This window comes from Meriones unguiculatus, chromosome 14 (assembly GCF_030254825.1).
Source record: "Meriones unguiculatus strain TT.TT164.6M chromosome 14, Bangor_MerUng_6.1, whole genome shotgun sequence".
Lineage (NCBI taxonomy): Eukaryota > Metazoa > Chordata > Mammalia > Rodentia > Muridae > Meriones > Meriones unguiculatus.
Genome location: NC_083361.1, coordinates 6,291,883 through 6,317,414, shown reverse-complemented (window position 1 = coordinate 6,317,414; position 25,532 = coordinate 6,291,883). Strand labels below are relative to the sequence as shown.

Below are 25,532 nucleotides of genomic sequence, written 5' to 3'. Positions count from 1 at the left end.
ACAAGTCAGTAGAGTGCTGGCCTAGCATGCAGGAGGCCTGAGTCTGGTGCTAGCACCACAATAACAGGGTGTGATGGTGCCTACTTGTCTTCCCAGCACTGAGGTGGAGGCAGAATGGTTATTGATTGATTCTTAAATTAATTCATTGATTGTGTGTGTGTGTGTTTCTGCTTGGCTGAGTACGTTTATGTACAGCGTATGTATGTGGGAGCCCGTGGCATCCTGAGAAGCATCACAATGACCTGGGACCGTGGGTGCTGGGAACCAAACCCAGGGCCTCTGCATGAGCAGTAACTGCTCTTACTGCTGTTCTCTCTAACCCTGAGGTAGAAGATACAAACGTGAAGTATTTGAGGCTAGCTTGTGATAAATAGGAATCAAAAAATAAATAAATCACGCTAAGATACCTTTTCTCTACTATCAATTTGGCAGAAACTCAGAACATGCTTTTGGCAAATCATGAGGAACTGGATACACTGAAAATGTAATGTACTGGGGCTGGAGAGATGGCTCAGAGGTTAAGAACACTCACTGTTCTTCCAAAGGTCCTGAGTTCAATTCCCAGCAACCACATGGTGGCTCACAACCATCTATAGTAAGATCTAGTGTGCAGGCAGGATGTTGTATAAATAATAAATAAATCTTTAAAAAAAAAAAAAGAAAATGTAATGTACTAGGTAGACTTTTTCTTTAAGCGTTGTCTTTGTAAGCTGATGCTGAAACCATTCTTGCAGGACTGTTCATACAGAAATGAATCATTATTGACCTTAATTTGTAGATCTTCAAAAAAAATTAAGTATCCCACAATAAATAAAGCATCAAAACAGCTTGCCCATTGTTACTGAAGAGCAGACATTGTTACTGAGGTAGGAGTATATTGCTAGGGCAGATAAGGGACTAGACTTGGGAGTCATAAACTAACCAGCACCCCTGCCTTTAACCAGGTTCAGCCCCACAGCCTCATACTTGTAGGACAAGCAGTAGATAATTAAGCTACACCCCCAGAGCCTTACTACTTATTTTGTACAGCAAAGGTTAAAATAAAGAACATGGGCACAATTGGATTCCTTCCATTGTTTACCCCAGTTGATGAGTTCAACAGAACTAATTTAAGATGGTTTGCTGGTATGCAGTAGTATGCCGAAGTTCAGTGCTGTTATAGGCAGATGCTTCCATTTTAGTTGGTTAATCAACCAGCTGTCTGATGGTTCTCTTAAGTCCCCAGTGTTAAATAGAAATATTTTAAAGAATTGTTCTATTTGGAAGGGGGGGTGTTCAAAAAATTATATTGAATCCCTTGGAACTGGAGTTACAGACAGTTGTGAGCCGCCTGACATGGGGGCTGGGAGCTGAATTCAGGTCCTCTACCAGAGTAATATCTGCTCTTCTCAACTGCTGAGCCATCTCCAGTCTCCTACATAGATTAATTTTTAATTACTTAGAATAGAAAAAAAGACAATGAAAAAGAACTGTCATATATACTAAACAAAGCACATAAAGGCCACAGCTGCTGTCAGAGTATTCATTTGATAGAGTGGTCAGTTACTTAGAATTGTATAACAATCCTAAATAGTGGCAGGACATGGTGGCACACACCTTTGATGCTAGCACCTGGAAGGTAGAGGCAGGTAAGTATTTGTGACATCAAGTCCAGCCTGGTCTACATAGTGAATTCCAGGACAGCCAGAACCGCATGATGAGACACTCTCTCAAAAAAATAAGGAAATAAATGCTAAATGTGTGCTAGCCTTTTGCAGAATGTTGGTTCTCTGCAACTGTTGATCCTATCAGGGGTTATGGGCAAGTTACATTAAATTATATATAGTATCTTCTCAAGCCAAAAGAAATAAATTTGGAATTAATAAAGATAATTTGAATGAATAAATAACTTGAAATGGTGCTGACTAGTTGGTCAGTAACAGATCAAAGATGAGATCACAAAGACCACATGCAGAACACATTTGCCTGGTGCCTGATCTGAATGGGGTATTGAAATATGTAACACAATACTGCTTACAGTAGTAGTGCCAAGAATTCACCCTGGACCCAGGGATGAAAGATGCCTTAGAACTTCTGTGCTGGTTCTTCTCACTGGAGATGGACCAAACTGCCCGTGTGCTTTACGGGGACATTTAACAATGAAGGGCCAGGAGTCAGTTTTGGGCATCTGAAAATAGGCTGTATTGGTATGTTGTGGGAAGAGTCCAGGGTGCTGAGACAGCATGAATGCTGAAGTTGAGGTAAGGTTCTGTTCAGAGAGAACTACAGAACTGCTAAGAGACCAAAGCTACAGGGAAACAGCTAATCTATGCTTGTGGATTACAAGTCAAACATTTCAGGTGACAGTGCTCTCTTCAGGGCCAAGTCAAAGTCCCATCAGTGTTTTTAAAAGTTTGAGGTCTATACCATCCAATTTTAGGACTTACAAAGATAGAAAGAATATTTAGAGCTGTGGATTATTGGCATAAAGATAGACAAGTATGGGTAAGTAAAAATAGAGACTAGAAGAAGATCCGCCCAAATACTGACTTTACCAGGAAGGTGCCGGTGCAGCTCAGTGGAAATAATCACCATTTTAACAGTGCTGTAGCAGCTGAGTGTCTCCACGGAGAACACAGACTAGATTCACCCCTTTTTAAACCGTGGAGAAAAAGTGATCTGGGAGGCAGTTGTGGCTTGTGCCTCTTACCCCAGTACCTGGAAAGCTGAGTGACGAAGGCTAGCCTGGCCTACGTAGCAAGACATTGTCACTAATAATAGTATTGATAATAGATTGTTTGGAGAAGGTTGCAGACATGCAATCAGTAGCAGAACTGAGTCAAGGAGCAGGAGGTGTGAGCAGAGTAGAAGGTAGAGTTTGCTGCTACCAGGCACTCCAGCAGGCAGCAGCAAGGTGGTGAGGGCACACGCCCTCAAAGTAGCTGATGTTCACCTTGCCCAAGAGCACAGCAGGCTCTTTAAAAATGCTCACTACATTCCCAGGATTTGTGGGGGTGATGTTTGGTCTTCCAGAGCGGACTGGGATGTGCCAGGGAGGGTGAGTGCTTCAGTGTGTGAGGCCCTGCTACATTCTGATGGTCCGTTTTCAGGGGATTTGAAGAGCAGAATTCATCAAATTAGGAGGAGGCAGTACCGTGGCTGAAGTGGTTAGAAGTAGTTGGAAAAGCTGGAGCAGACCACCCTGTAAATGAACAGATTGCAGTGGAAGAGCAAAGTGTAGCCTGCAGTTCATAGGTCCACGTACACAAAGTGATGTGAGCAGCGGGGCAGGGAGCCGGGGCTTTTGTTTTGTTCTTCGAGACAGGGTTTCTCTGGCTATCCTCGATTCGCTTTGTAGAGCAGGCTGGCCTCGAACTCACAGAGATCCACCTGCCTCTGCTTCCCTGTGTGCTGAGATTAAAGATGTCTGCTACCATGCCCAGTTGGTAACCAGGCCTTTATAAATGGAGGTAGTAATTTGGGACATTGGGAACTATTAGAGAGTCCCAAACACTATAATGAGGTGATTATATTTTTATTTTGTAAGAGCTTGTTCTGACTGCTATCATAGAGTGGTATACAAATGAGAGATGAAATAGGGATTGTTCAAATACAGGAACAAACTTCCTAGATAGAATATTGAGAGAGTGCTTTTTAAAGGATCAACTAGTCATTACACTACACGAATTAGAGAAGATTGGTGACAAGTATAGCAGAGAACTGGGGTTTTTTAAATCATTTTTGTTATTCATGATTTCTGCTCTTCTGTAGCTGCTTCGGGCAGAATGTAGCTTGCTCTTGGGCAAGGTGAACATCAGCTACTTTGAGGGCGTGTGCCCTACCACCTTGCTGCTGCCTGCTGGAGTGTCAGTTCGGCAGCAGCAAGCTCTGTACCTTCTACTCTTCTTAGCACAGCTCCTTCAGAATGGGAAGCTTTGCAGGTAGAGTCTGTTGTTTGCTGTTGGCGTATTCTTTTTTAGCTATTTTATTTGGGTTCTTATACTCTACCTCCCTTCTTTACCCAATCCTTTCCAACACCTCAACACCAGGTAGAGAAAGGAGTTTATAGGGGCAAGGGGGCATCGTTCCTTTAGGCTGCTTCTTGCTGGTTAGGGTTGTTGGGTTCCTTGGAGCAAGCCCAATCTTCATCTCCTCAAGATATTTCCAACTTCTTGTCAAATGACAGCAACAGCAACTAGGAGCAGCATGGGGGAGCAGCTGCCTTCTTCCTCTGAGCACACAGTCCCTCCCTGGGCTCCATTTATTCCCAAAATTAAACTGTCTGCAGCTGGCAAAGATTATACGTGTCTCAGAGCACACTTGAGGCAAATAGTCTGCTACTGCGAACAGTCTGAAGCAGCCCCATATGCCACACCTGGGCTTAAAACAAAAAACATGTTTATATAACATAACTGAGTTTTTAAAGAAACCAAAACTCTCAATACAGTCTACTTCCTTAAATGGTGGAAAACTAACCAAAGGATCTGCTGACTCACCTGTTGTGCAGAGGTTACAGTAGTTGAAGATTGCTGTCTAATGTAGTTATACTATTCACCATTTGATTGTGTCCCTCTTTTTGCAGTTTCTTTTATGTGTTCCAAAACCTGTTTGCTTAAAGGCGATAGGGCTAGAGAGTGCCATTTTTTGACCATACATTACTGTAGATTTCCCAAATTGTTTAGTATCATTTTCAGGACTATTAATTTTATAAGTACAGGGTGGATACCCAGACCATCAATAAAATCCTGGTCTTTTTTCAATCTTTTCAAGCTGGGAGCTCCTTGACATCCTTCGGAACAGAAGCATCAAACAGTGGTACTTTATCCCAGAGCAGTGCAGTTGGTTCTGCCTTCACACAGGATACAAGATCTGTCAAACCACAGCTAGCCCAAGGTAAACTATTCTGTCCGTCAGGTACTGGCATTCTCAAGGTTTATAAACACCATGTATCATTGGTGTTTGGTTCTTTAAATTTTGTTTTTGAGACAAGGGTTTCACTGCTTTTCTTAGGCTAGCCTCTACCTCCGTATATTCCTGCCTTAGCCTTCTGAGTGCCGGGGTTACAGGTGTGTGCCAACTTACCTGGCTGGTTCAAGGTTGTTTTGTTTTGTTTTGTTTTGTTTTTCTGGTTATTATATTATAGTAAATGTTTTGCTGAATGGTTTCTGCTTTTTTTATTTTTATTTTTTTGCTTTTTAAACTTTTTATACATTGAAATTGAAATGATGAGCATTTTTTGTTTAAGGAGTTGATCAGATTAGTCCCAAACTCACTATTGAAGGTTGAATTATGCTAGATTAGTTTGATAAACCATTTAAAGAAATAAACTGTTGGTGTGCATGCTGTTGAGTCTTACCTAACACCCCCCAGGATGTAGAACCATCTGTCTCTGTGAACACCACAAAAGAACCGTCTTGTGGTTCTGAAAATTCAGGTTAGAATTGAGATCTAAACTATTAGAAGCTGTAGCGCATAGAGACTAATACTTTAATAAGCTTAAATTCTGTTCTCCACCTGATGGTCCTCAATCACACAGTCCCATCTGCTGTGTCCACTGCTACAGTCAGTGTGATGGCTCCTGGCTTTATGTTCAGTCCTGCAGGGTGGATTCACTGCATGAAGGTGAGACACTTGCAGGGAGAAGCTGCTGAATACCAAAATCTAAGCCAGTGCCAAAAAGGAGAGTCTGTGTGCTTTATTGTTGTGCCGTAGAGTAATTGAAGCCAGTGTCATATGTGCTGGTTGACTTAGTAAGTGTGGATCTGGAGAGGTGGCCCCAGTGAAAAGGACTTAGTCTTGCTGAGGATCTGAGTTGGGTTTCCAGCACCAACAGGGGACAGCTCAGAACTGCCCCTGCTGCCAGCTCCAGCAGGATCTAAGCTGATAATCTTTGGTTCCCATGGATACTTACACATACCCAAACACAGAAACGTAATTTAAAAATAAAAAGTTAATTCTATATCTATGTGTATCATAAAGTTTTAAACATTTTAAAGGCTTTTCTGTAAATGACTTGGAAATAGAAGCATAAAATTTTAAAAAAACCATAATCTTGTTTCCCGTAAATGACAATATTTACATTTTGTTACATGCATTTTCAGACTTTTCTAGGCTAATATAAATGTATATTTGTGTCTTTGTTGTTTTGCTATATTTTATGTTTAAGCTCTGTCTTTACTGAACAAAAAAGCCTTAATCTCCTGAATTATGAAATGGAATTTTTCCTTGTGATCAACAGATTTCTTGTAAAAATTCAACTTTTGCGGAATATGACATTTCAAGCCTTTAATTCTGGCAGTCTGGAGGTAGAAGCAGGCAGATCTCTGTGAATTCCAGGACACCCAGGGCTACATAGTGAAACCTGTGTCTTAGGGTTTCGTTGCTGTGTAGAAACACCATGACCACAGCAATCATAAAGGAACACATTTGATTGGGGTTAGCTTACAGTTTCAGAGATTTACTCCATTATTGTCATAGCAGGAGACATGGTATACAAGTTCATGTGGTGCTAAGGAAGAGCTGAGAATTCTATGGGGTTGTTGTTGTTTTGCTCTTTTTAAGATTTTATTTATTTTGTGTATGAGTGCTCTATCTGCATTTACACCTGCATACCAGAAGAGGGCATCAGACCCCAGTGTAGATAGTTATTAGCCATTATGTGGTTCCTGGGATTGAACTCAGGACTTCTGGAGGAGGAGCCAGTATCTTAACCACTGAGCCATCTCGCCAGCACAAAATTCTAGGCTGCAGGCAGCAGACGACTATGCCACATGGGGTGGAGCTTAAGCTTGTAAAACCTCAAAGCCTGCCGCCCGGGGGGGGGGGGGGGCAGTGACACACTTCCTCCCTCCTTCAAGGCCACTTTCACTCCAACAAGGCCACACCTCCTAATAGTGCCACTCCCTATGGCCAAGTATTTAAACACATGAATCTATGGGGGTAGAGCCTATTGACACCACCACACCCTGTCTTAAAAACAAACAAACAAGCTTAGAGAGATGGATCAAAGGTGAAGTGCCCTGGCTGTTCTTCAAAAGTCTGAGTTCAATTTCCAGCAACCACTTGGTGGCTCTTAATCATCTGTAGTGAGATCTGGTGCCCTCTTCTGGCCTGCAGGCAGACATGCAGGCAGAACAATCTATGCAGTGCTCTTGGCTTAGTGTTTTCCATACAACTACTTAGTAAATGGTAGCTTTCTTAACCAGTAGCCAACATCAGACTTAATGTTATTCAGAAATTCTTACTAATATAAATATATACCTGTTTACTGCTGCTCTCTTAAAAACACGTGCTCCTCTTGCAGAGGACTTGGGTTCAGTTCCCAACATCCCAATGCTGCCTCACAACTATATATAACTTTATTTCCAAGAGAATCTCATGCCCTCCTCTGGCCTCTGAGGGCACTGCACACATGTGCGGTTACATACACATAGGCAAAACACTCCTAACACATAAAAACTCTTAAGTCAGTAGTTGTCTTAAAACAGTCTACATGCTATAATAGAGATAAAAGAAACAGCCGTTGATAATGAGAAATAGAAATTTTGTATAAAATATTTTAAGAAATATAACAATTGCCAGGCAGTGGTGGCACACACCTTTAATCCCAACACTTGGGAGGCAGAGGCAGGCAGATCTCTGTGAATTCAAGGCCAGCCTGGTCTACAGAGTGAGTTTCAGGACAGCCAAGGCTACACAGAGAAGCCCTGCCTCAAAAATAAATAAATAAATAATTTAATAAACCCACAGAAACAGAACAAGAGATTTGTAGATTAAGTTATAGTGAGAGAAAGGCTGGTTATTTCCAGTAAGTGACGTTGGGGCCTAATGTTTTAGGAAAAGAAAAACAAAACAAAAAACAGGCTGGATTTCTTCCCTTGTATTGAAAACAGAAGTATTTTTATTAAATTTTGACATGGGTTTACATAAAGCTGTAGCACAGAAAGCATAAGAAATCTTTTCAATTTCACCAACTAAAATGTTTGCATTTCATGGGCTGGACAGGTGGCTCAGCAGGCGCCACATCAGAGAGTTCCTCAAAGTGCCTGTATCAGACAGAACAGCTCAGCCCCACCAGAAGTCCACTCGAGGGGCATCTGACGCCCTCCTGGCCTTCTCAAGCACTCATTCAGGTGCATGGTGAAAGCATAAAAATTAAACCCTTTTCAAAAATAATAAAGCCGAGAGTGGTGGCGCTCACTTCTAACCCAAGGCTGTGGCTGTGGAGGCTTGTGGTCCTGTTACTTCCAGCTCAGCCAGGGCTGCACAGAGACACTGTCTCAGAAAATCGTAAAGTTTCTAAATTTCACAAGTATACAGTAGATTTTCTTTAACACTGTGGTAAGGACATAATCGGCAGCTGGTCAGGGGTGTACACACACCTCTAACCCCAGCGCTCAGGAGGCAAAGGCAGGCCAGGCCTATCTCTGAGTTTGAGGCTAGCCTGGTCTACAGAGTTACTTATAGAGCAGCCAGGACTATACAGAGAAACTCTGTCTCAAATAGACGAAGAAACAAAAATTTGATCATCACTCAAGGGTGTTGTTTTAATTTAACTGAAATTATTTCAAGTTATTTCTATTTGTGCATATATTCGTATGCACCATGTTTCCTTATTTGTAGCAGAATTGACACCATGATTAGCAAGTTGTTAGGAAAAGGAAATTTACTATACAGCCAATGAGCCAGTAACTCCCTGTGTCCATTGACTCCTGCACTGCTTCAGAGCCACAGGCCTGCTTCTCAGAACAGCAGCGATGAACTAGAAAGTTGAAAGATCATTTGGTAGAATATCATAAAATGAACTGTAGCAACAGGTTTTCTCAGTCTTAACACTTGAAACTGCGGTGATCACACCTCTAATTCCAACATATGGAAGGCTGATGCAGGAATATTAGGGGTTCAAAGCCAGCTTTTTCTGCTTAGTGAGGGCCTGATCTAAAGAGGAGAAAAAAGAAAACAAACTTAACTCTTTGAAAAGTGCATGGTGACATATGTCTGTGTCTCTTGTCAGCTGCATAGGCACCTACATTGGAAGCTGAGGCAGCAGGATCATTTGAGTCCACATGTTCAGTGCCAGTCTGAGCATCTTACCCTTTCCTATATCCGACAATGCTTAATAATGTTTTTGTGAGCCAAAATATAACCATAAAGAATGAAAACTTACAGTGTTTCTGTTAACAGAACTGTATGTTTTCAGTGTTTCACTGGTAATTAATCTTTTCACTGAAGTAACTTGCCTTGATGTCTGGAAATATGTAGACACTGTGATTCCATACTTAGGGTACCTGGAGAATTGTCCCCAGGGTCCTGAGACTGCACAGCCACAGCTTTCACCCTCCTCTCCAGTTGACATGTAGACATGTAGCCGGTAGACATGTAGGCAGAAGCATATCTGGGGTTTGTTTGTTAAACAAAATGAAGGTAATTTTTAAGCAAAATTCTCTTATTTTGGTACAGTACCATGAAATAAAAGTTTCTTTGGAAATTCAGAGCAAACATTACAGGAACCAAAAGCATGATAGGCATAATTAATGTCATTCTGACCTCCTAAAGGGAAACGTGGGATTTCGTAAGCGAGAGCTCTCAGATGGTTGGGAGGGGTGTGACTACTCTGGACTTCTCAGAAGGGATTCCTTTTGCTGGCTTTTTAATTATGACATTTAATTACCCAAACATGTAAGGCTTCTAAAAACCACCTACCCGCCATGTTTTATTATCCTTTACATTCTCGTAAGAACTATATCCTTTAGTCATTCGTGTGGACGTAAACACCTGGAATCCTAGCATTGGAGTGATGGAGGCAAGAGGGTCAGGAATTTAAGGCTAGCCTGAGCTATGAGCTAGCTGAGGTTCTGTAATCCCAGCACTCTGGGAGGCAGAGGCAGGCGTATCCCTGTGAGTTTAAGGTCTGGTCTACAAAGTAAGTCCAGGACAGCCCTGGCTACACTGAGAAACCCTGTCTCAAAAAAAAAAAATAAAATAAAATAAGTAAATTCTGAACCTGTAAGTATAATTCTGTGGCAGCTGTGGGAAAGCCTCCATTTGGCACGCCTACAGTGTGATCTTTGCTGATATTCCTATTCTGGGTAAAAACATGGATAAAGTCTTAACAGTATGTTACTGTGGGGTTGTGGCTGCAGGGTATTGGTTTGGGGTTTTGTTTGTTTGTTTTGGGGCTTGGAGGGGTTATTTGTTTTTCATTAGTTTAGTAACCACCCCACTAAAGATAACCAGGTTTAAGCACTGTTCTAATAAATTAATTCAGTTTTATGCTAAGGATTTGAATTGGCAGAATAAAATTCTAGACTTATTTTTACAAGGTCTAGATGGTTTTGGCAACCAGGGTAGGGTAGTTTTAATCTTTTGGTTACATTTTAGGTCGATCAAGCCCTCAGTTAGACCCTTTGAGAAAAAGTCCAACCATGGAACAAGCAGTACAGACCGCCTCGGCCCACTTACCTGCTCCAGCACCTGTTGGGAGAAGGAGCCCTGTACCAGCCAGGCCTTTGCCACCTACCAGCCAGAAAGCAATAGACAACCAAGAGCACAGGCGAGGTAGAGCTGAGCTGTTTCCTGTTCCTGCACTGACTGATCACTCTCCATCTCCTCATTTCACCAAGAGTGCTACTTTATATGAATGGCGCTAGCAGGTCTAAGCTGAACTTCATTTAATAGTGTTCAGTGTTTCAAAGAAGATTCAGAGTGGTGGGGGGTGTTGTATTGCAGGTCTTGTCATCTCTCCCATTTTAACTTTACAGAAGTCTTTAGTTAGAGCTTCTAAATTGATCTGTCATTTTGCATGTCTCTTTCTGTAGCTGAAGTACACAAAGTCCCCAGGCCAGAAAACGAGCAACTCAGAAATGATAGCAAGAGGCAAGTAGGTAAGTTACCTGGATCTAGTTGGTTTGGGTTTGTTTGATTTGTGAGTTTTGTGGTTGGTTGGTTGGTTGGTTGGTTGGTTGGTTGGTTGTGACAGGTCCTCCCTCTATAGCCCTGGACGACTTGGAACTTTGCTTCCCAAGTGCTGGGATTAAAGGCATGTGCCACCACAGCTGGTGGCTACCTGGATCTGCAAGCCATGTGCTGTGGATCTCAATAAGGGAAGCCATTTCAAAGATGCATATTTGCTATTAAAAAAAAAAAAAAGGAATTATAAACTACCAAAGACTGTGAGTGTGTGCACGTGGCAAACTGGTGCCGGCTCTGTGTGAATACATGCCAGAAGATCCATGCCACAGTGACACACAGGTAAGGCGGGGGCTTCAGCTACCCGAACTCTGCCAGGCCTGTTTCCTGGTGTGCAGGAGTGCCGCTGTTGCTGGTGGGCCTGAAGCTGGAAATGGACTGTGACATCACGGTGTGCTTTGCTTTTCGTTTTCTTATGTCTGTGTTTCGTTTAATATCGTTTCCCTGAAATACTGCTTTTCTGAAAGAACTCTATTTGGTGGTTCAGGGTTGTTTTTGCGTTTGGTGTGTATGTACATGTTCTTGTGGATGTGTGCATGCAGGTACATAATACACACATGTGCACAGGGGAGTGGAGCCTGGAAGACAGTGTTAGATGTCTTCGCTGGTCGCACTCCACCGCCTTATTTTTGAGGTAAGAGTCTCCCTGAACCTGGAGTTCATTGACTTGCCTGGGCTGGCGGGGCGGTGAGCTCCGGATCCAGCTGTCTCCAGAACTCGGTCCTAGTGCTTACGTCCACATGGGCATTTGCAGATGGAGGTCAGAGGTTGGCGGCAGCTGTCCTCTTCACTCCCTCCTCATCATGTGTCTATTGAGGAAAGTTTTCTCACTTGAACCCTGAGCCTGTTAATTAGGCTAGTTTGGCTAGCTAGTTTGCTGATCCCTGTCTCTGCCTCCTGAGAGCTGGGATCATAGAAGCAGGCTTCTGCACCCTCCCAGCATTTAAGGGGTGCTAGGCATCTGGACTGCAGCCCTTGTGGTTGCATAGCAAGAGAGCTAGCTTTACCCCCAGGAATGCCTCCTTAGCCCTTTTTGTGTGTGTGTGTGTGTGTGTGTGTGTGTGTGTGTGTGTGTGTGTGTGTGTGTGTGTGTTGCGTATTTGCCTGCTTGTATGTATGGTTACCGCATGCATGCCTGATGCTCACAGGCTTCAGAAGAGGAGGTCAGATCACTTGGAATTGGAGTTAACTGACAGTTGTGGGCTGCCCTGTGGATGGTGGCAGCCACTCTGCTCCTCACTTCTGAGCAGTTTCCAGCCCATAAATAAAATCTTAAGAAAAAAGTATCTAAGGCACCAGCAAGATGGCTAATCGGATAAAGGTGCTTCCTGCTAAATCTAATAAAGTTTATGTTTTTAAAAAAGCTGTTTAAATCTAGAGGTTTGGGTTTTCTTTGTTTTAAGGCAAAGTCTCTTGAAGCCCAGGCTAGCCTGGGAATTACTGCACAATCAAGGCTGGCCTCCAACCCCTGATTCTGTCTCCAGAGTGTACCATCAGACACAGCCCAACAATTTTTGCTTTTTTATTATGTGTATGAATATTTGCCTATATGCATATGTGTACACCACGTGCCTGTTGGATCCCCTGGAACTGGAGTTACAGGTAGTTGTGAGCCACCTAATGTAGGTGCTGGGAACCAAACCCGAGTCATCATTGAAGCAATTGTGCTCTTGGCCTCTGAGCTGTTCCTCCATCCCCTGTGTGCCTTTTTATTTTTATTATTTTTTAAAGATGTATTTAGTATTTATACAGTATTCTGCGTGTATTGCCTACATGCCAGAAGAGGACACCAGAACTCACTATAGAAAGTTGTGAGCCACCATGTGGTTGCTGGGAATTGAACTTGGGACCTTTGGAAGAACAGCCAGCGCTCTTAACCTCTGAGCCATCTCTGCAGCTCTTTGTGCCTTTTTAAATGAAGTGCTTGTATAAGAACTTTTCATTTTCTTTTTTGATTATTGATTTTATAAGGTTTTACTTTTTGGCAATATTTAGTATTCAAAAGCTAATTTGTTCTAATTTCCAATTTATTAATTGAAAACAAAATCTAAAACTGTTCCAAGTTAAAAAACATAAAGGAAACATACTACTGTCCTTAATTTAGATGGGGATTAAAAAGTAATCTTTGAATTTATTTTTATTATTAAACATCCCATTGTGCTTTGTGGAGGGGAGAGTTGTTTTTGTTTTGTTATGGGGGAATAGAATTTCTCTGTACAGGGCTGTCCTGGAACTCGCTCTATAGACCAGGCTGCCCTCAAATTCTCTGGCCTCTGCCTCCGAATTGTTGAGATTAAAGGCAAGCACTATTGCCGCCCAATGTCGATGTACTATTTTTAAGCACTCTTATTTCTCCTGTACTTGAGTGTGCTCTGTGTGGCCTGGACCTCCTTCACCTCCTGAGTAGTTGCTTGTTGCTGTTTTGTGTGTTGTGGAGTAGTTGTTACACTTTAAACAGGTGACTCTCTTCTCACAATAATTGCCGCATTTTTGTCATGCAGAAGTTATGTAAGGGGCTGGAGCAATGCCTCAGCAGTCAAGAGCACTTGCTGCTCCTGCAGAGGCAGGATTAGGCTCCTGGCACCACAGCTGCCGGCTCACAACCCCAGCCCCAGGGAACCCAGCACCCTCTCCTGACTCTGCAGGCACATACACATGCACACACGTAAATAAAAACAGTGAATATTTTAACAATATGTGAAGGAATAATTAAATTTGTTTTAACAGTATCTTTCAAACTCGCCGCTCTTTCTGGTGGTAAAATGCTAGGATGCTTCTTGCTTTGGCATCCAGAATGCCTTTAGTCTCCGGTACCACAAAAGCAAGACAAACTAAAAGCTTGGGTTCCCTCCTCCACCACTAAGGGTCGCTAGCAGAGCAGTGACTGTTCTGTGGGTTCTCCTTGGATTTTACACACACGTATTCTTCATGCAGAGCTTTAAGACGAATCATGCTCTGTTTCCTGGCACGTAACTGTTGCTTTTAATAATACAGTTGAGCGTGTTGAAGACCTGCTCATCTAGACGTAAGTGTCTGAATATGCTGCTCTACAGACCTGTCACCCTGCAGTCACTGATTTGTCGTGTGTCACCCAGTTTGTGCTCTGCACCTTTTGAAGTTAAGCTCGCACCCAGCACTGCTCCAGGTTCTGGGCGGTTTTTCTTAGTCATACATGTGTGGGGTATTTGGGTTCCCAAGTTTTCACTCTGACTTTCGCTGCTTTGTACCGTTTTATCTTATCTCAGTGATTCACTGAAGTCCTGTAGATTCAGGGAGACTTAACTCCGTGGGGCCAGTTAGCGGGGAACGGTGAACTCAGGAAGTGCTTTTCTCATCTGTTGTCGGTTTTCTGTTTTGTTTTTGCTTTTCTCATCTGTTGTCGGTTTTCTGTTTTGTTTTTCTCATCTGTTGTCTTATCTGAGTTGTGAGAAAAACACCTTCCACCTTACAGTCTGTGCTGATTGTGTTCACTTACGTTGCTGTTTATTGTGCATCTTGTTGCCTGTTATCCTTTCCACAAAGGGCCTGACACTTGGGGTGTGAGAGAGAGTGCGAGTCTAGATAGTACCTCTGGAGCCTAGGTTCATACAGTGGAGAATGTCCTAAATCTGCTGATTATACATCTGCTTGTGTGGTTTTCATAAATATAACTGTATAACAGCTATATTAAATTGCATTATATTTTCTGTGGTCTTTCTCATTATCATACTAACTTTTAGCAACTTAATTTTCTGGTGTCTTTTTCGCATTTTTATCTGTCTATGTATGCTACGGTGCACCTGTAGAGATCAGAGGATGACTTGCAGGCGTTTTTGTTTGTTTTTACTTGTATAGCTGTGTCAGTGCGCACAGTACAGATGTGGAGGTCTGGTCTCTTCCCACCATACGGGCCCCAGGGATCAAATTTGGGTCATCAGGCTTGGCAACAGCTTTTTTACCCACTGAGCTATCTCCCTAGCCTCAATTTCTGAGAGTTTTGTTGTTTTAAGATTTTTATTTTATGTGTATGCGTGTTTTGCCTGCATGTATGTGTGTGTACGGCTGTATGCCTGATGTCTGCAGAGATCAGAAGAAGGATCAGTCACTCCCTGGAACTGGAGTTCTGAATGTGGAGTTCTGAATGGAGCCACCGTGTGAGTGTTGGGAATTAAACCCAGGTTCTGCAAGAGCGTCCAGCGTTTTTCATTACTGAACCGTCTCTCGGCCCACCCCATTTCTTAATTATGTAAAAATACATATATACTGGACAGTAGAGACCTTTAAACATTTATATTGTAGATTGTTTCATAAAAAAGACACAGTACTGTTCTAAACCAGCTGCTACACACTGAATGTTTGTTACAAATACTCTTTATTAACATAGTTCCAGGTGCTCCTCCTGCTCCCAGGAGAGGACGGGGAGGCCATCGAGGTGGCAGGGGAAGGTTTGGTATCCGCCGAGACGGTCCAATGAAATTTGAGAAAGACTTTGACTTTGAAAGTGCAAATGCACAATTTAACAAGGAGGAGATCGACAGAGAGTTTCATAATAAACTTAAATTAAAAGGTAAGTTTTTATTGTTCTACTCAAGAAATAATTTTATCTGTGAGTTAAAGATGTTTTACGGAAGAGTCTTAACCTGCGTGTTTTTCATTAGAAGATAAACTTGAGAAACAGGAGAAACCTATAAATGGTGAAGATAAAGGAGACTCTGGAATTGATACTCAAAACAGTGAAGGGAATGCTGATGAAGAAGATCCGCTTGGGCCCAACTGCTATTATGACAAAACTAAATCCTTCTTTGATAATATTTCTTGTGATGATAACAGGTACTGTCTTTTATGAGACTTACTCCTTTTTACTTTATGTATATTACATTGGTGTTTTGCCTGAATGTGTGTCTGTCTGTACACCATGTGCGTTCAGTACCCACGAGGCCAGAAAAGGCCATCAAATCCTTGGAACTGAATCTGGAGATGGTTGTGAGCCATCATGTGGGGCTTGGCATTGAACCTAGGTCTTCTGAAAGAGTAGCCAGTGCTCTTAACAATAGTCAAGATAGTTAAGCCATCTCTCCAGCTCCCACAGTTTTGTTTTTTTTTTTTTTTTTTTAGTGATGTTTTCTTTTGCTAAAATAATTTACTATTGAAAAGTTTTTAATTTTTTGTGTGTGCATGCATACGTGTGTGTTTGTGCACGTTCTGTAGAGTAGGTGTGGTGGTCAGAGGACCGCCTACAGAAATCAGTTCTCTCTCTACCATGAGGTTTTCCAGGGACGGGACCTAGATGTGAAGCTTGCTGGGAAGCACCTTTGTTTGAGCCATCTCACCAGCCCAGAAGTTTAAATTATATTCCTTTTTTTTTTTCTTTTTAATTTTTTATTTAACTTTTATTAATTACACTTTATTCCTTTTGTATCCCCCCATAAGCCCCTCCCTCCTCCCCTCCCGGTCCCACCCTCTCCCTCTTTCTGCATGCATGCTTCTCCCCAAGTCCACTGATAGGGGAGGTCCTCCTCCTCTCCTTCTTTCTGATTTTTTTTTTTTTTTTTTTTTTTTGTTCTTCTCAATGTAAATTATATTCCTTTAAAAGAAGTAAAGACTGAAGTTGTAGCTCAGTGGAGGAATGCCTCCTGGCATACACAAGGCCCTAGATTTTGACCTAGTACCACAAAAAAGAAAAAGAGTCATGGGCTCTAACCTATAATCCCAGCACTTGGGTGGAAGTAGAGTCAGGAGGACCAAGGGCACAGAGTCACCCTTGGCTATATAACTAGTTCATGGATTGTGGGGGATTCTGTCCTGAAAAAAGAATGGAAAAAAAAAAGATACAGTTTTGTTTAAAGATGTAGTCACATCTAAATACTATTATAGTCATGTAGTATATTAACCTTCCTGTTACTTGTCTACATTGTAATTCAAATGAAACCAGACCCAAATGGAAAGTATTTCTTCAGCATTGACTCATGCAGAAAAACTCTGACATGTTATACTAAAAAAAAGTCCAGAAAATTTCCAGATTGTCAGAAAGAGACGACCCAGCACAGTGAGTCAAGAGCTGCCGAGTCTGCTGCCCCATCACCTCACCATTGCCCTGACTGCAGCTGATTGCCACTGCTGGCAACCGTTGGCTTCAATTCCTTCATGGATAGGCAGGCCTGAGGCCTACTAGGCTGGGTAACTGTGGGGCTAATTGTATCAGGTCCAGAGTATGAGCTAGGATCCTAGGTCCTCCATCGCCTAGCTTTTCTAAGCCAAGCCTTTCCTGCCGGCTTGGTCCTCTTTTCTGTGCTGCACAGAAAATTTGTAGGGTCAAGTACAGTCAATCAGTTGTATTTATAAGAAACTAGCCTCTGTCTGGAGAGATGGTTCAATGGTTAAGAGAGCACAGTCTGCCCTTCCAAAGGTCCTGAGTTCATTTCCCAGCAACCACATGGTGGCTCACAGCCATCTATAATGATATCTGATGCCCTCTTCTGGTGTGTAGGTATACATGCTAGAAGGGAACTGTATAAATAATAAATAAATAAGTTTTTTTTTTTTTTTTTTTTTTTTTTTTAGAAAAAAACCAGTCATGTGAAAATATACTACAGGAGTGTTTATAGCTTGCATGCCATGAAAGCGTGGAAGAGTTTAGATTGACTGCTTTTTTCTTTTTTTTTATCTTGAGAAATCAATTACATTTATCAGGAATTAGTGCTGCATAGATTTGCTGGGAAATGCACTTTTTTGAGTCGATAGACTAATGTTCATCCACTCTTGTATAACAGAGAGAGGAGACCAACTTGGGCCGAAGAAAGAAGATTAAATGCTGAAACGTTTGGAATCCCACTTCGTCCAAACCGTGGCCGTGGGGGCTACCGCGGCAGAGGAGGCCTTGGCTTCCGTGGTGCGAGAGGACGCAGTAGCGGACGAGGAGGGACCTTCACTGCCCCCCGGGGGTTTCGTGGTGGATTCCGAGGCGGTCGTGGGGGTAGGGAGTTTGCCGATTTTGAATATAGGGTAAGTATAGCTGCATGGTGTGGCCTTGGCATTCAGAACATTTTTCTGGTGTCCGTTTTGGCAGAATTATAACTTCTTGGAGATATACATGATTAAAATACTTACTTTGACTTAACAGTAATTTCTTGGCTAATGAATAGAAAAGAGCCAGGCTTGATGGTACATGCCGTTAATCCCAGCGCTAGAGGATCTTTGAGTTCCAAAGCAGCCAGGGACACATATTGAGACACCTCAGAAACAAAGAAAGAGTACTGCGTTGACTACGTCACAGCGGCATCAGTCTGGGCAGTAGCTGGAGAGCTGCCTGTAGCCTGACTGCTCTTCCAGCTGAGAAAGGAAGAGTAAGAAGACAGTGGGGTTTGCCTTTTTGTTAGAGCCATTAGTTTAGGTAATCAGGAATCATTAAAATCTCTGAAGCATCCCCTCCCCCAAAAAAGGAATAAACTGCCAGCAGCTGAGTAGGTGTTACCTTTTTTCTGCCTCTTAAAGAAAAATGTTTTATAGGAAGCACAGTAAGGATCCCTAAAGCTGTACAATAAGGAAACTGACTGATACCACCTTTATTTCATGTTACTAAGTTTTACACTTTCAATGTCAAAAGAATCTCGGAAGAGAGCAAACCTGTGAATGTGAGAGCGTTGGCGTTCGCATATAATGAATAACGCACTGATGTTCCTCACGCACGCTAGCCTGGTTAAGCCTCGCATCAGCTCTGTGAGAAGGGCTCCATTCCTATCTGAGCTTACAAAGGAAACATACAGAGATTAAACAACTATCCAAGGTCACAGAAGCAGAGAGGGAGGATACTGAGTACTGAGCCTAGCAGGTTGGCTCTTGAGTCACTGCTCTTAATATAGGTTTGTAGAGAACTGACTTGGCTCTTGTTTTCTTATTAAGGCATGCTCCTGGGAGCCCTCTGGGATATTAGCATTCGCCAACAGCAGTGGGAGAATTCCGTGGCTCTATGTAGTGTGCTTTTGTGCATTGTTCATTTAGTAGGCCTGTTAGTTAAGGCAGCACTGTAGCTATCTTGCATATCTTAGTTTATTAACAAGGAAAGAATAAAAAAGAGCAATATTCTTTTATACAGAGAGTTCCATGATGAATAGGAAAAGACAGTTGCAAACATTTGCCGGCTGGAGTTTCATTGTCCAGTTTTTATAGCTAGCCACTGTTAAGGGACTGTGTGGAAGGAGACTGCTTGTCATGGCTTTTGGACGGGCTATGTTAATTTTAGTGTCTTGGATACTGTGCCAAGACTGCTCAGAATTAGCCTCAAGTCATTAGCTCCTGTGTGTGCCCAGCCATGCACACAGGACCCTCCAGCTCAGAGTTCCTCACACCATAGGCTGCTCTTGCCCATCTGACTTCTTAGAGTTGCCAGTGACCACATACAGAACCCAGTGTTTAACCTCTGTAGAATAGTGGATACTGGTGACTAGCCACTGGCTTTAGGTTTTTCTTTCTTTCCTTTTTTATTTTATTTTTTTGAGACAGGGTTTTAATATGTAGCCGTGGCTATCCTGAAACTTACTATGTTGGCCAGACTGGCCTCAAACTCACAGACCCTTGACTCTGGGACTAAAGATGTATGAAATTATTGTCCAGTATTAGTTTATTTAATACTCTTAGATTTTTATGTATGAAATTATTGTCCAGTATTAGTTTATTTAATACTCTTAGATTTTTATGTTTGTTTGTTTTGGGGGGGGTTTGTTTGTTTGGTTTTTTGTTTGTTTGTGTTTTTTGTTTGTTTTTTGTAATCTGCTTCCCTCTCCTGGTCAGAAATCTAGTGTTGTTTCTAGTCCTTGTCGCCAGTTGGGCCACCCTCTCCTCTGCCTCTGCTAGAGTCATTGGCCTCGTGCTTTTGTTGCGCACCCTGAATGTCCTATCTTAGAGGGGTTTTCTCTTTCTTCCATTCTTACTTATAACTTCTGCCTTCCTTCCCTCTTCCCTCCTTCCTGCCTTTTCTGACCCAGTGCTGCCTGGAGTGTTTAGGGATTGCTGGGGGGGTCTTAACACACAGAGGTAGAGTCTCGACAGCCAGCTCTCATCCTCCTGCCTGTGCCTCCCAAGTGCTGGAATTACAGGTGCGGGCCACCATGCCCAGGTTTGTGTGGTAGGGCCTGAGCTCTGGGCCTCACGCATGCTAGGCAAGCACTCTTCAACCAAGCTGTGACCCGGTGCTCAATGAGAGACAGTGTGTTCAGGAGCTCGAGAGAGAGCTGCTGGGCGTGTGCTGGTGTACTCAGTCACTCACGTGTGCTTTCTTGCTCAAGTACTCTCACTCCCTCTTGTGAGCGTGTCCTCTGGCGGTTTTCAGTTGTCCTTTGTCTTACACTTTGTTCCTACTGGGCTTTCTTGGATTCTGCCTACTTTGTGTCCTTGACTGATCTTGCTTTTCCTGTTCTCCGTGCTCTGGTTGGTAAACCATCCACAGGGTAGAAGTATGTAAGCACCTTGCTGCTTTCGTTTGAAATGTCCCTGCCAGCTGGGAAATCCCAGCACTCAGGGAGGCAGAGGCAAGCCGATCTCTGTGAGTTTGAGGCTAGTTTGTCTACAAAGCAAGTCCAGGCCAGCCAAGGCTACACAGAGAAACCCTGTCTCAGGGACTGAGAGAGGGAGGTCTCTGCCAACTATATAACAACCCACTGACAAAATTCTTGACAAAAGCAATTACAGTAGGAAGGGTTCCTTTTCCCTTTGGCTCATAGTTCAGGGCACAGCCTGCCATGGTAGGGAAGCCATGGCCACAGGTGCTTGAGGTGGCTGCTTACTTGGCCCCTGCAGCTGGGAGGCAAAGGCAGATGAGGGCTGCTGCTCAGGTCCAGGCCATAGCATGGTGCACCTCACCCTCACACCTCACCCTCGTTTAGAAACAGACATTCCGTTCCCGTGGGCTTGTTTCCATGGTGATTCTAAATCCTGTCAAATTGACCATGAGGATTAGCTGTCATACCGTCTAAGCTCACATCATCTTTTACCTTAAACATTACAGTGAGTCTTGCTGTGCAGCAAGGGCTCCTTGCTGCCCCTCCAGCGTGGACATGGCTGCCGCAGCAGCCCTCCTAAAGTTTAGTGCTTGGGACACTGGCGTGGGTGTCAGTGTGGGGATGTAAGCAGGTCTGCTGTACCAGAAACAGAAGTGATGAAAGCACCGTGGAGAATCAGCCCGAGCCTGTCCTCCACTCCACCTGTGAGTGAGGCGACTAACTCCCAAGAGGTTCATGCATCTGGCTATGAGCTCACACTTAGAGGGTTCTAGTTCCAGGGCAGACACACACTGATCGTAATTTTGCCCCAATTTTTACTAAGAATAATGTTTTACATACAAACTTTTATGTCCGGTGCTGTTTTTTATTTTGTTTTGTTTGTTTTTTAATCTTTTTAGAGAAAGAGGATATGTGGATTGGGATCTCATGCTACTTAAAGTGGTTTCAGTCACCTTAGTGGGTGACAGCATACTTGAGTCTTTGTTTCTTCAAAGAGAGTCCTGAGACATTGGAGACTCTGAAATGGGGGCTGGACTCAGTGGATAAAAGTGCGCAGTACACTTCCAAAGTTTCATTGCCAGCACCGGTGCCATAGCTTCTTGTAACTCTAGCTCCTTGCACAGGCATACACACACACACACAAACATTTTTCTTTTTAATTTGGGGGCATGGAGGAAAAAATCTGAAATGACTCAGTCTCTTTCCTTCCCCTTTTATTTTCTCCTCCCTCCCCTTACCCCCTTTCTCTCCCTCTCTTTCTCCTATCTTTTTTTTTAACCTTTCAGAAAACCACGGCTTTTGGACCCTAAAAGGTCTGGATTGGTCATACTGCTTTCTGAAAGGTAAAAAAAGAAAAAGAAAGAAAGAAATTGGGAGGTGTGAAGGGTGGTTTAGCGGGGGACAGAGGGTTCATCTTTAGATTGGTTCCTGTGCCGACTTGTACTCTGCCATATGTGCTTCAGTTCACTAGTGACCCTGTACAAAAATAGTTTGCTGTCCTACCCTCAGAGGATGGCTTTCACCTAGGAAGTACCTGTCTTACCACTGGGGTGTGTATCAGTAAGAGTTAAGAATGTGGTGATGGACACCTTTAGCCCCAGCACTTGGGAAGCAAAGGCAAGAGGATCTCTTGAGTTCTAGGACAGCTAGGGCTGTTACACAGATAAGCCCTATCTCGAAAAAGAAAAGAAGAAAAAAAAACAAAAACAAAAAAAGTGTGGCCATCACTGTCTAAATGGATTGGCGCCAAGATTCCCCCATGAATCCCCAAATCCATGCACGCTCAAGTCCCTTTACAAAACAAGGTTGTGTTTGCATAGAACCCATCATATTCTCTTGCCTGTTTGTGGGTGCTGGGGATTGAACATGGGGCTTCACCCAGGCTTTGCCGGGGCTCTATGCTGGCTCTAGTATAGTAATTGTTATACTCTGTTGTTTAGGGCATAACGAGAATAAGAATGAGAGGGAGAGAGGCTCACACTGAAGACCTGGGAATGTAGGACCCAAGAATGCAGGGATATGGTAGCTACTTGTCTGAGAGGAAGCAGAAGCCCCGGGCTCAGTACTATAACCAACTGAGTTTAGGGCTAATCTCACTAGAGCCTCCTTCAGCACTAGTTTGCTTTTCTTATTGGTTAGTTTTTAATTTTCTCAGTTAAATTTGTTTTTCAAACTTATTTCAAATTTAAGAGTTTTGTTTTGCTTTTTAATTTTTATTAGCTTGCAGAGATTTGGGGGATGGGTGCTGGTCTTATATGGCTTAAAATAGCATTGAGCCTACTGTCTAACCAGGGATGAGAGAGATTTTGTATTGCCTCCATCTCCATAGAGCTGTGATTAGAGGCATGTGCCACTGCGGTTAGTTGACGTGGTGGAGATGCTAGGCTAGGGCTCCGCTGACCTAGCCTTTTAGGAGGTATTTGCTGGGGGCTGGAGAGCTCAACAGTTGGGAATGCTTGCTGCTCTTGAAGAACACTCAAGTGTGTCAAGCTGAGACCCACAGCTCCAGGGGATCCAGTGCCTTCACAAATACATAGATAGTAATAAAAGTAAGAAATAAATATTTTAAGTTATTTTTTAAAAAATAGATTTCTAAATGCAACACTGCCTTCTCCTAGTGTGCAGGGTTAGAGAGAAGTGCTACTTTACCTTTGGGTTACTACTGCTTGGTCAAAGGTCTCAGCAATACAGAGATTTTGTAAAACTTGTTTCTAAAGACTTTTATGAGTGACCAAGTGAAAGTTCACATAAGTTGTATTTAAATTGTTCCGGCAACCAGAGGTAGTGGGGTACCCCTATTGGAGAGCAGCCTGCCTTCGTATCAGGCCAGCCACTGCTGTAGCCGCTGCTGACTAGAAAATACAGTGAGCAGATAGTTGGATGTGGCGGTTAAAATAGTTTCCCAGGGCCTGAGGCCTGTGATTCCCGCGCTCGGAGAGGCAGAGGCAGGCAGATCTCTGTGAGTTCAAGGCCAGCCTGGTCTACAAAGCAAGTCCAGGCCAGCCAAGGCTACACAAGGAAACTTGTCTCAAAAAAAACAAAAATAAAATATAGAAAGTTGAAAACAGTTTCCCAGAAACCAGTGAGACGGGTATTTTTTTCTGTGAAAAAATGAGAGGAAGGGTGTATTTAAGGAACCTAAATAAACCTAAGCAAACTAAGAAAGTCTCGATAATGAGCCCCCCCCCCTTTTTTTTTTAGAAAGACAACAAAGTTGCTGCATAGTCTACAAACAAGCCTTTGAAAATGGGTGACTCCCAGCTTTCATGGTCCTGGAAAGCGCTTTCAGTCTTTGTGAAGAATGAAGAAGAGAAGTTGCTGTCTGTCTGTCACCAGCACTGGGTTCTGTCTGTTCGTTTTTCTGCTTCATTTCAAAGCTGCATTGCAGTTGCTTTGGGGCAGGAAGGCTCGTCTTAAAACACAAGTATAAGTGTATGTGGAGTAGCGGAGGCTGTGATTCCTGGCGTAGAGATGAACTAAAGTCTGCGAAATGGAACTGCTAAGTATTTTTTCATCATTGAAAGGAGTTTTCTTATCACTAATTGTATTCAGCGATTACTTCGAGTTGCCTGCAGATAGGCCGTGATACTGTGTTTTGAGCCACAGAAGGTTGTGTATGTGCGCATGTGTGTGTATGTATGTGTGCGTGCATGTGCGCGTGTCTGTATCTTTCTTTTTGAAGATCCTATAATATGAGGTAGTTTATTTCGACACTTAATTAGGGTGCTGGACGGTAGAGAATTTTGTCAGTCAACTATGTACACACAGGTAAATACTGTTTCTTAGGCAAAGGTAACTTTTTTATATAGTTGTAAAATTCCATTATATTCCATTGCCAAAGAAACATTAAGAACTTTGTATAGCTGTATAAAAAGCAACTAATTTTTTAAAGAATAAACGTTTTAAAGTCGGCAAACACACGTGTCCGTGCAGAAGTTGGGATGCTGAGGAGCAGGCTGTGGGTGGGTCTTTGCCCCCTTGCTTTCCAGGCTTACAGCTTTTGGTTTCTTTTTTAATGTTTGGAACACACATGAAGATTTGATAACTTTATTCCATTATCTAAAAAGGATAAATTATTCATGCATACTGTATGGACGGACTTCATTTTGTAGCAAATCACAGGATTTGTTCAAATAACAGATATTTTCAGTGAATGAATGTAAATAATCATAGATGAGAATGTACCTCGCTGTATTTTCAAATAAATAACTTTCCCCCTTTTTAAGACATTAAAACTAGGCACCAATTGACCTGTTCCTCCTGCTATGCCTGGAATCCTGTTGCGATGACACTGACTCCTGTCTACTTCAGGAAGATGTTTTCAGAACCAGCTGGCGCCTGTCAACATCACTAACAGTCTGTGGAGTGGCCCACTTGCGGCCCCGTGTGCACTGTTGTTGCTAACTGTAAATTACTAATAAATCTTTTTTGATATTTAAGCTATAGCAAAAAAATATCTGGCCACTTTGTGTTTTTAATAAAGGCCATGGAATAAAGGGATCCAAAGATTTAAATATTTTTAACTATTCTGATTTTTGTTAACTCTCATTAAAACACTCAGTAGTGGGGGCTGGAGAGATGGCTCAGAGGATAAGAACACTGATTGCTCTTCCCAAAGGTCCTGAGTTCAATTCCCAGCAACCACATGGTGGCTCACAACCATCTAAACATGAAATCTGATTCCCTCTTCTGGCGTGCAGGTGTACATGCTAACACACATTGCATAAGTAATAAATAAATAAATCTTAAAAAAAAAACACTCAGTAGTGATAAAATAAATCTTAAAAAAAAACACTCAGTAGTGATAAAGGTGTTGGAAATTGCACTGTAGGAGAACTGGAGCATTTAAGGATGGTTTATTTTTTTAGTTTTATATCTTTTGTATAGATCAACAAGAAATGTTTTGTAGTTGTGTTTCATTGCTGAGCCCCAGAACTTGGCAGCCATCGTTCGCCGTGTGCCTGGATGTGAGCAGGTGACCCTTTTGGGGGCCACAGATGGTGTTATTGAACACACTTTTAGTTACTGTGAGCATCAAAGCACATATGGTAGCCCTCTAGGCTGGGATGTCGGGGCCCAGTTCTCCACGGTCGTGCAGGCTGAACTCCTTCC

General features: G+C 42.7%; 1 protein-coding gene across 4 annotated transcripts in view; it reads left to right on the top strand.

Moving 5' to 3' along the window:
- Window positions 1-24,934, top strand: part of Lsm14a (LSM14A mRNA processing body assembly factor) — a 45,761-nt gene extending 20,827 nt beyond the window's left edge. The window contains exons 4-11 of one of the 4 annotated variants that reach the window (XM_021641814.2): window positions 4,750-4,872; window positions 10,360-10,536; window positions 10,797-10,862; window positions 15,311-15,493; window positions 15,585-15,756; window positions 17,697-17,928; window positions 21,707-21,763; window positions 23,622-24,934. In XM_021641814.2, coding sequence (XP_021497489.1) covers window positions 4,750-4,872; window positions 10,360-10,536; window positions 10,797-10,862; window positions 15,311-15,493; window positions 15,585-15,756; window positions 17,697-17,928; window positions 21,707-21,730 — 977 coding nt within the window. In that variant the 3' untranslated portion in view covers window positions 21,731-21,763; window positions 23,622-24,934. The remainder of the gene's footprint in view (window positions 1-4,749; window positions 4,873-10,359; window positions 10,537-10,796; window positions 10,863-15,310; window positions 15,494-15,584; window positions 15,757-17,696; window positions 17,929-21,706; window positions 21,764-23,621) is intronic. The other 3 variants (XM_021641824.2, XM_021641834.2, XM_060366714.1) reach the window with 3 other exon arrangements.
- Window positions 24,935-25,532: the final 598 nt, after the last annotated feature.